Below are 11,402 nucleotides of genomic sequence, written 5' to 3'. Positions count from 1 at the left end.
GACTCCTAGCTGATTGGTTGGATCTTCTTTTATTGCTCTGCACAGGAGAATGGAGCTGGAAGAAAGGTTAGTGTGATGGGGAGTAAATGGAGATTTTACAGTATCCTTCCCTTGGAGTGGGAGTAGAAATGGCGATTTTATAGTATCCTTCCCCTGGAGTAGGGTGGAAATGGCGATTTTGTTGTATCCTTCCCCCAGGAATAGGAGGGAATAGAGTAGAGAAGGGTAGGGCAGTGAAGGGTGGGATAGGATAGAATAGAATAGAATAGAATTCTTTATTGGCCAAGTGTGATTGGACAACACAAAGAATTTGTCTTTGGTGCATATGCTCTCAATGTACATATGGGGATTGTGCACTATCCTTTCCCTGGAAAGGGGAGGGAATGGAAATTTTACAGTATCCTTCCCAGTGGTAGCTTGTTACCAGTATACCCTACCTAGAGTTCCATTCCAGTAGCGGCCATCAGATTGGGCAACTTGCACGCAACCGCTCTGTTGCCATCTTTGCCATTTTTTTTGGAATTTTGGGCCTTTTTTGCTTCCTGCACATGCGCAGAAGCAAAATCTCACATGGGGACACTCGCACATGTGAGATTTCAGTGGGGGTTTTTTGCTTCTGCGAAGGCATGAAGCAAAAAATTGCTGAAATTGTGCCAGTGTGAGCATCCCTTCATGAGATTTCGATGTGTTTTTGCTTCCTGCGCATGTGCGAAAGCAAAATCGCATGAGTGGATGCATACACATGCATGTGCACAAGCACCCAAACCAGCAGGATGCGCGCACCATGCACTGGTAAGCAGGTAAGTTCAACCCACCACTGATTCTTCCCCTGCAGTAGGGTGGAAATGGAGATTTTGTAATATCCTTCCTCCAAGGGCTGGGGAGAGAATGCGGATTTTGCAGTATCCTTCCCCTGCCATGCCCACCAAGCTACGCCCACATAACTGGTAGTAAAAAAAATTGAATGATACCACTGGCCAAATTGTTCATTTGATTCAGTGTCCTGTGTCACTCTTAAATATGAGTTAATATAAGTTAGCAAAACTAAGTGTATTTTGCAAAGCTTGCCCCCACCCTTAGATAGATACACTTTTTCATTGATACCGTGTTTCAGAAATCCTTAACTCCGCTCCCTACTCCAAAAAAAAAGTCAGGCACAAATTAGGTTACAATGTTTTTTAATTTATCTGAATAATATAATAATATAGTTGTCGGTTAACACTATACAGAGCTCATGAAAAGGATCTCCGTGATATCTTCCGATTTAAGCGAATTAACTTATTTCAGAACATCTTTGTAAAACCAAACACATTGAGCAAAACAAGAAAGAAGCAATCTTTTTCCAAGTTTTTAAAAAAATCAAACATATTTGCAAGCCAGAACATCTCTGTAAAAGGAATGGGGTTTAATGCATTGGTTCAAAGTCCTATTTCTTTCTGCTGAATTTCTTTCTCTCCAGATCTGAAGCAGGTGGTTGTAATAGGTAAAGATCAATGGTCAGGGAAGAAACAGACCCCTTTGTTTAACAAGGCCCCTGAGAATAGCTAAATCCTCCACTAATTATTAACTGGAGAGCAAATAGCGCCAGTCCCATGCAATTGTAGGGTCAGGGTTATTTCCCACCCACCCCTGTCTGCTCCCAAAAACTTTTTTTTTTTAACTAAATCTAAACTAATGTCTGCTTCCAAATCCAGTCTTCTTTTTCCAGCATCATCTTTGCAGGTAATCTGGCCTTTGTTCAATATTTACACCTTTCACCAATGATTTGTTATTTAGGCAGGTTTGGGTTGGTTACTTTTTTTCTTCCCAAGTCTTCTTGCATTCATTAAGTCCCTAAGGCATGCGTTCATTCTTCTTGTGTTCATTTCAGATTTATTTATTCATTTTATCTATTTATTAATTGTTCTTGCAAGCTGCCCGACTCCCAAAGGACTCTGGGCGGCTGTAAATTTATTTATTTATTCGATTTTTTAAAAAATGCCGCTCTTTTCCTTAGACTCAGGGAGGCTTACAACATATTAGCAATAGCACTTTTTTAATAGAGCCAGCATATTGCCCCCACAATCCGAGTCCTCATTTTACCCCCCTCGGAAGAATGGAAGGCTGAGTCAACCTCAGTCAACAAATTCATTGTTTTTCTTCAACTTTGTGTCTCTTTAATATCTAGTTGCAGATTTTATTTATTTATTTGTTTGTTAGTTTGTTTATTAGATTTGTATGCCGCCCCTCTCTGTTCTAATCTCAGGGGGGAGCTGGTTCCAGAGGGCCGGGGCCGCCACAGAGAAGGCTCTTCCCCTGGGACCCGCCAAACGACATTGGTTAGTCGACGGGACCCGGAGAAGGCCAACTCTGTGGGACCTAATCGGTCGCTGGGATTCTTGCGGCAGAAGGCGGTCCCAGAGATATTCTGATTTTGATTCCCCCCCCCCAAAATGGCTTTTGTATCAAAATAGTCAAAAGAATTTATACAGCAGCCAGTTCTCAGTGCCATTTTCTGTTCCTCTCATTATTTAATTTGTCTGCTTCATGATCTGTTCTCATAGCCTCGTACTCTTTGTACATATGCCTAAGCAGACCCAAAACAATGTGCTAATTGAGGCAAAGGATCTGTATTTATTTATTTGTGTATTTAAATGTAGGAGACATGCAACTGAGCAGCTTACATTTTAAAAAGTAGCTTACATAAAAAAAGAAATATAAGAAGGGGAGGGAACATGTACATTCAGAAATATATATATATCAAGGAAACAACTGTCAGAAGGTCTACACCCACCTTACCTTCGAAAATATTTTGGAATGTCATCAGAATGAGAGCCTTAGAGATTTCTGGATGGAATGCTGTTCCAGAGGATTGGTATTGCAATAGAGAAGACATACTTGCTACATTTCTACACTGCTTAATTAAAAGGATTTGGAATGCAACATCTCTGCCTAATATAGAAATTTTTAGAACAGGCCTGTAAATATTCTCAGTCATCCAAGTGATGATTGTCCCAGGAGGTAATTGGACTTTCTGGTTTTTTTTCTTTTGAAGACATTTCACTTCCTATCAAAGAAGCTTCTTCAGCTTCCCCACCATCCTGTCAGGGCTGAAGAAGTTTCTTGGATGAGAAGTGAAATGTCTTCAAAAGAAAAAAAAAGAAAGTCCAGTTTCCTCCTGAAAAATCACCTTTGGGAGTATCAGAACAGGCAATTCATCCAATAACCAGGCCAATGAAAGCCTTCATGGGTAATAATCAGTGCCTTGAATTATACCTAGAAACAGACTTGGAACCAGTGCAGCTCATGCAGCAGCAATGATAAATGAATAAATCATAGCATGAACATCAGTGCCTGCACTGCTGCATTCTGGAACAGTTGAAATTTCCAAGTGGTCTTCAAAGGCAGACTCGTGTTCATTGCATATTGCAGTAATCCGTTCATGAGCTAGGTGAGCATCTAAAGACCCTCCCAATCTAGATACAACAAAGATGAATCTGTGCAAAGCCCTCCCCCTCCAGAAGCAGCTTGCTACCTGCTCTTTGAATAAGAGCTATGGATCCAGAATCACCCTCAAGTTGCCTACAGTCTAAAATAGGGAAGTATTATCTCATATAAAACTAAAGATGAAAAGTGCTCAGATTAAGGGTGGGAGGGAATATATATATAGTCCATTTTGTTTTGTCAGGATTCAATCAATTTGTTCCTCCCCATCGAGACTTGAACAAACTCTAGACCAGGGTTTCTCAACCTTTCTAATGCCACAACCCCTTAATACAGTTCCTCATGTTGTGGTGACCCCCAACCATAACTCTAGTGCCAATTCTCCCAACAGAGCTTTAAGCTGATTGGAAGGAAGGTCAGAGGGACACCCCCACTGAAAACGCCTGATTGGTCGGATTGTAAAAAATATGTTCCAAGGCGCCAGAATAGAAGCTTTAGTTCCTAACACCGTGGGAATTTTGTCTTTTCCCATGATCTTAGGCGACCCCTGTGAAATGGGCGTTCAACTCCCAAAGGGCTCACAACCCCTAAGTTGAGAACCACTGCTCTAGACAATGTGATAGGACATTGACAGCATCATCTTGCTCAAGATGGGTATCACCTGATACTGGTGACACTGACAGATGACAGGAGACACATCAAGCTCTGACACACCTTGCAAACAAAGAGCTGCAACATCCCCTCCCCAAACACTGACTGGAGCTGGGAAAGAGGAGAAACACTGTAAAATGATGCCTCCCTTCCCCAAACCCTGCGGCTGGTCCAGAAGGATACTGCAATCACTGGTATTGAAGCCACTGAGAGATCAAGAGCACCACTCCCATCCCAGCTTCTCCAAAGGTCATCAGCAAGCACAACCAACGCTGTCTCTTTCTTGTTCTGTACTCTACTTTACTGTATTTTCTTGTTCTGTACTCTACTTTACTGTACTATAGTATACAGCAGGGGTGTAAAACTCAACTGTGGGCCGAATCTGGCCTGCAGGTACTCCCTCGAAATAGTGAAGGACTGGTCCATGGTTCCTCTACCAGTGAAAATGGAGTTGGGAGGGCAGCAGTTCAACCACCCTTCCCCGGGCTCTGTTTTAACTAAGAGAGAGCTAGTAAATTAAAAGCAAAACAAAAAGATGAGAAATATTTCCCCTTTAGTATTTGAGCATCCAATGAACAGGACAGGAGAAAGGGAAAGAGGAAAAACAAAGAAAAAGAAGGAAAGATGTGAAGAAAGCAAGACGGAAAGATAACAAAAAGGAGAAAGGAAGGATAAAGGACAATGAAGAGGGAAAGAAAAAGAAGAAAAGGAAGAGAGAGAAGGAGGGAAGGAAGGAGGGAAGGAGATTATAATGAGAAGGAGGGAGAGTCCATGCCCACTCCAGCCCCACAAGGTCAAATACAACCCACTACTTTGGCCTGAGATAATTACAGTTTCTCATTCTCCGGATGGCAAAGTCAATGCTATCCTGGTGTTTCTATTCTTCTCCATGGACCTCTTTGTTTTCACTTCCACATACATGTTATGCACTGTTAACTTATCCATATACTTGTCCTAAGCCTGGCCTTGTTTGTTCAGCTGCATCATTTGTTCCTGCATTCCTGCATTGTGTTTGCTGATGTATTTATCTCATTTTTTTTAAAAAAAAATGTTCGTTCTCCCACATATCCCTTTATTTGTTTACATTTCTTCAGCACTCACATCACTCATTATACTTGTATACTCAAACACACATATGTACATGCACCAACATTCCAGAATTGCCAGATGTCATAGCTGAACCCAAACTGATAAGGTTGTCTTATCTTCTTGTTCCAGAAGTTCTTGGGTTAATAATGCCTGTCCTAGTTTGGGTCTTGCAGTAGCTGGCAAATTTCATCACCACCTCTCCACCGCAACTGCTCATACATAATCCCGCTTGTCAATCGTACTGCCTGGTAGAGCAGTAGATCTAGCTGGAACAGAATAGGCAACACGGCCTGGGTAACGGTTGTCTCGTGGCGGGCAGGAGCAACATAGGAGTGATCCTCCAAGGAGTAGTAAGGCAGAAGCTGCCCAACCAACGTAGAGAGCAGCCCCCAGTTCCCTTTTCAGAGGTTCAACCACAATTGGATTGTAAAAGTCACGGATGATGGAGTTGGCAGACCAGCAGACAGGAATAAGTGCGAGAAGTCCTGAGACAATAAAGAAGGCACCTGAAGTAATGACAATACGTGCCTTGGCACCTTCTTCCTCCACACAGTTGGTACACTTGGCTCCAACAATACTCACCAACAGTGCCAGGACAGCTAGGACCACAGAGATAACCATGAGGGCCCTGGCAGCTTGGACATCTTGAGGCAGGGCTAGCATGGAATCGTAGATCTTACACTGCATCTGGCCAGTACTCTGTACAACACAATTCATCCACAGGCCCTCCCAGATTATCTGCGCCACAACAATGTTGTTTCCGATGAATGCTGAAACCTTCCACATGGGCAATGCACATGAAAGGATAGTTCCCAACCAGCCAAGGATACAGAGGCCCATTGCCATGATCTCTAGCCCTGCAGATGCCATTATGGGTATCCTTCACCTTGGCTATAAAATGCACACCTTTCTCTTTTTTCTTCTTCTGCTGCCCTCCAAGAGAACATAAAATGGTGGTTTATGAACAGTAACCCCAAAATACAAGTTGTTCTGGGTAGAAATCAATGAAGATTAAATGGTGGTACACAACGTCAGATGCAACGTTCACCCTGAAAGCAAAATCCTAATAAATAAATCCTAAAAGAATATTGAGCCACTGAGGTGGCTGTCCAAGACAAAGAAACTGTACGGAGCTTTTCGGCAAAATTAAGTCTCTCTAGTAGATTAGCGAGCAGAACTCTTATACAGAAGAGGCCTTCTTGGGTTACCTGCATATGGAAAGCAGCCTTGAAGGTGGCAATCTATAGCTTCCAAGAGTCTGTTTTTCATGTAGGATCATCCAGAAATAACTGCCTGTCAGGTATCACTTTAGAAGCTGGGTTGGAGAAGGGTAGACCAAAGTCTGAAAGGTGAAGAACCCCTAAAGGGAAAATAAGGATAAATCCAGTGCTGCCTTTTCTCTGTGGCTCCGAACAACCTGCTTGTTATTGCATTGTTCTGCTTCACAGGTACCTGTTGTCTAGAAGGATCCCAAGGGAGCTTGAGCTTAGGGACAGCAAAGGGCGGGTTATATCAACCCCCAACAGGTGGCTGGGAGGAGCAACAGGCCAATCTGAGAAGGGCATTGGGGGATCCATGGTAACCAAGACCTGGGTGGTGGTGTTATGGAGAGAGTTTGAATATTTCTTTATTTTCTGCTGGCTAGTTGGGAAGCTGCCCATTCCAGAGGAGAAAAAGGGGGGGAGAGGAAGAGGCCGGCGAAAAACAAGCAAGAGTAGAAAGGGAGGGAGGGAGGAGGAAAGACAGAGAGAGACATAGAGGGAGTTATTGTGGTCAAATTCTTTCAGAAGTTTTTTTTTTTTTAATGGAAACTATTGATATTCATTATGCCAACCAGGGATAATGCCAGTGTTACACAGATGTGTCACATCTACTATATAAATTAACTGAAAGTTTTCACAAGAGTCCACACGCATTCATGTGCACACAGCCCTCACACAAACATCCCGTAATTTTCATTTCACAAATGCAATTCTCTAATAAATGCATAACAGAAACTTTTGTGAAGTTCACTTCGTAAGATAAAATATTATCTTGAGTAGCACTGAAAGAATAGACAGTACCACTATTGTTAAGAGTGGTTGATCACAAAACGTTTGTTGGGAGCAGTATAATCTGACATTAGTATTCTACATTAATGTGCATAATATGATTAGAAACACTCACAACCTGTTCCTAATTCAAACTAAAGAAGGCGGACTTTGTTCTGATTATCCTGTATTTTAGTGGATACAGTCCTGTTGTTAATTGTATGAGTTTGACTAAGCCGCTTTTGGTTCAACATGTTGGGAGAACCCAGACAATTTTGGTTAATTAACAAATGTTATGTACTACTCCAGTCATTGGGACTTACATATGTGCTTATCCATGTTGTGACTATGTTTACTTTAGCACCCAAACCCAGTTAAAGAGTTGTGATTCTGCGTGAATTCTTTAACTTTGGTGTGAACCCAGAACTGCAATTTGTTTAAACTTTGGCCTGCATAGTATTTCTCAACAATGTTATCCATTTTAGGATGTATGGACTTCACTTCCCAGAATCCCCCAGTCCAGAATTCTGAGAATTGTGAAGTTCAAGTATTTGTGTATGCAGATACACAAATATGTATGCGTATATGTGAGAGAGAGGGAAGATGGAAGAAGTATCAATTTTAACTCCTTTTTCCTGCCTCAGGATGCAAAGCTAAGGCAATAGAGTGGTCTCAGAATGATGTCATTCTCACCATGCCATGCCAGTCTGCCTGCCTGCCTGCCTGCCTGCCTGCCTGCCTGCCTGCCTATCTATCTGTCTGTCTGTCTGTCTATTGCATTTCTATGCCGCTCACTCCAAATGGACTCTGAGCGGCTAACAACAGGTAATAAATACAATATAAGCAAAAAACCAATTAAAAACATAACTAAAACCACATGTACCTCTACCTAAGAATGCCTCTACTTAAGAACTTTTCTAGATAAGAACCGGGTGTTCAAGATTTTTTTGCCTCTTCTTAAGAAGCATTTTCTACTTAAGAACCCAAGTCCAGAAAAAATTCCCAAGAAATTTGAGAGCGGCACGAAGGCCCGGCCAGTTTCCTGCCATTCCCCCTTTAATCCCGGCCATCTCGAGCTTTTCTTGGCTGCCAGAGGAGGTTTTTGGTGGTGCTTAAGGAGGCTTTCACCACCTCAAAGTCCCTCTTTTTTTTTTAAGCCTTAAAGTTTTGGATTTTTTTTTATTCCCCTCACCTCACCTTCTTCTTTCGGCAGCGACTGTCCTCCCCCTCTTCTTCCTCCTCCTCCTCCCACCCAAATTCTGAGCTTTTATTTCTTTCCTTTTGGGTTTGCATGCATTATTTGCTTTTACATTGATTCCTATAAGAAAAATTGCTTCTACTTAAGAGCTTGTCTACTCACGGGACGAATTAAGTTCTTAAGTAGAGGTACCACTGTATTTATTATAAACCATACTTGCAACCATCAGTCTTAATTCCAGGCCTGCTGGAAAAGACAGGTTTTAACAGCTTTCCAGAAAACCAGTAAGGAGGAGATAATGCAAATCTCTGGGGGCAGTTGATTCCATAGGGTTGGAGCGGCCACAGAGAAGGCTCTTCCCTGAGGTCCCATCAACTGACATTTTTTGGCAGATGGGCCCTGGAGAAGGCCGACTCTGTGGGCCCTTACTGGCCACAATGAGGTATGAGGTAGGAGGCGGTCTCCTAAATAGTCTGGGCTTGAGCCATTTAGGGCTTTAAAGGTGATAACCAACACCTTGAATTGTGCTCGGAGACTGACTGGCAACCAATGCAGCTCGCATAGAGATAGAATAATATGGACATACCGTGGTACGTCCATTATTGCACACACCGCTGTATTTTGCACCAGCTGAAGTCTCCGAACACTCTTCAAGGGTAGCCCCATGTATAGCGCATTGCTTCTGCCTTCCAGAAATATGTAGAGAGAAGAAAAGGGAAAACCAGTATGATAAATGGAGATTATATACATATACTTTTGCTTTTACTCCTAGATTTTTCAGCATTGCAGCCATTAGTTGTTGGATTCTCCTGCCTAAATTGACTAGAACAGAAATTAGCTTAAAAGTCCATTTCCAGATGTTGATCCCTTTCCTCTCTTTGACCTTGTATTATACTCCTACTAAGGTATTCCTCTAGTTCTTTACCTCTTCTGGGAAAACCTCTTTACCTATGCTGGGAAAACAAGTGTTAATTGCTTTCCTTTTCAGGACACGTAGATTTTAATCTAGTCTCCTTCTGCTGTCTTCCTCTCATATATGAAATTTTTATATCCGGCGAATCTATTGGTTAATTTTTCTATTCTTCCTGTCTCTTGGGCTTTAAGAAACTGGCAATGTTCTTGGGCTTCAGCTACCAGAAACTGGCAATATTCTCTCAAATAAAGATCCAGTAGCATCTTTTCTGACCAACCAATTTTATTGAAAGGCACTAACTTTCAAGAGCTGCAACTCATTTTATCACATGCACTGAGCACCAGACGGATGTAAGGTTTAAAGTGGGATAAGGCATGGTGTGGGGGGCGGAAGTGAGGGGACAAGAGGTTAGCTGTGTAGGCGCAAGTTACTTGTGAGGCAAAGCACACAAGTATCTTATCAACTAACATTTATAATGTGCTAAAAGCCCTTTGTGTTTGTTGAAATCTTCTGAGATTGTCTAAAACCTTTGAGTCCCAGTCTTTTGTTGACTGGGGCTGTTTGTCTCCCTCCCCCCCCCCCCCCGCCCCCGCCCATGATGGTCATTGTAAGGCTTTCACAGAGGTTCGAAAGCTGCAGTATTACTCCTGATGTCAAATTTGTGTCCATTCATTCTTTTTGCAAAAAAGTGTGTCCCATTTGCTTTATGTATAATCTGGAGGATCAATTGTTGAATCCTTGCAGGAATGAAGGACTGCAATCTTGTAATAAACAACAGTTCTTTATTAACAGAAGTAACGGTTACAGAACTGGAAACGAGACAAACATGGCCGTGCCTGGCAGCTATATATATGCCGGGCTGCCAGGCTGAGCCAACCAATCGCCTTGCAGTATTTTCCCGCCCAAGGAATGTGGGGCGGGTACAAGGCCTAACTGTCCTCTGGACACAACATTAGTGATGGTAATAGATATTAAAAGAAAAGCACTTCTCAACTTATGTATGTGTTGTTGGCGCTTGCACCGGGCTGCTGATAGTGATGTGGGAACAAAGAAGTCTTCTGGATCTGTGGCAAATTCCAATTTCCGTGTTAGCATCACTATTCTGTTGTTGGTCGTTCTTTGTGAGAATCTGCTTCAGACTAGACAATTGTCTGCATGCCTAAAAATGCAGTGTCATTGTCTAATATGGATTATACAGTAGCTTATTAATAATGCATTTGAGTATTTTCAGTGGTGAGCTGGAATAAGCTGTAGTAGTCTGGAAGAACTCTTGCCCATTTCACCTTGTTAAAACCCACCATTTCGTCAATAAACCTCGCAAAGGAGAGCGGGAAGGAAAGGAATGCTAGTGAACTTTAAAAAAAAGAAGTTCCTGCATTTCACTGATCAAATTCCCTTCAGAAGAGGGAAGACCTAGCAGGACAAAATGGCTGAAGACAAGATGGCTGAGGAAAACAACAACAACAACCTGTGACCAGAGGGAGTGTCTATCTTTTCAACAGCCAGTAGTGGATTGGAAGGGCAAAAAATGAAAAGAAGTACAGCAGGCAACGTGAGAAATGCCACCTGTCTTGGAACAAGCAGATAATACTTTTCATATATAGCAAAAACAAAAATTGACAGAGGTTGTCTCCCCAGTAGATTGCGTGCAGGAAAGGGCTACCGAAATTTTTACTACCACACTGTGGCCTGGCTTATTTTGTGGGTGTGACTTGATGGTCATGTGACCAGGTGGGAGTAGCCTGATGATCATGTGACTTGACCAAGGATTTTCAAAGAACCTCAAAACAATACCCATATCAATGGATATTGAAGTGAGCAGCTATAGAACAGTGAAATGACAGAGTCATCTCATTTAGAATTTTGAAAGCACATTTTGAGCATTTTCATAAAGGCACTTTCATGATTAAAATGGCCACTCACAAAATAATCACTTACTCAAAGGCAACAAACTAAAGTGTTCCTTGCTACTTTCACAGCCTAAGTGAATATCCCAAAATGCTCCATTCCACATAACAGTCTTAACCCTCCTTCCTGCAGACTACCAAACAAAATCAAGGTTTCTGGAAAAACGTTAGATTTCAAGCATTATTCATTT

The 11,402-nt window shown here is 42.1% G+C and overlaps 1 protein-coding gene across 1 annotated transcript; it reads right to left on the bottom strand.

Moving 5' to 3' along the window:
- Positions 1–1,161: 1,161 nt before the first annotated feature.
- On the bottom strand, positions 1,162–6,624 carry LOC139155251 (claudin-9-like). Its single transcript, XM_070730363.1, has one exon. The coding sequence runs from the start codon at positions 6,031–6,033 to the stop codon at positions 5,377–5,379; it is 657 nt and encodes a 218-aa protein (XP_070586464.1). The 5' UTR covers positions 6,034–6,624; the 3' UTR covers positions 1,162–5,376.
- Positions 6,625–11,402: the final 4,778 nt, after the last annotated feature.

Source organism: Erythrolamprus reginae, unplaced genomic scaffold (assembly GCF_031021105.1).
Source record: "Erythrolamprus reginae isolate rEryReg1 unplaced genomic scaffold, rEryReg1.hap1 H_1, whole genome shotgun sequence".
NCBI classification, from domain to species: domain Eukaryota; kingdom Metazoa; phylum Chordata; class Lepidosauria; order Squamata; family Dipsadidae; genus Erythrolamprus; species Erythrolamprus reginae.
The sequence above is the reverse complement of the archived record's forward strand: the minus strand, read 5'-3'. Positions and strand labels throughout refer to the sequence as shown.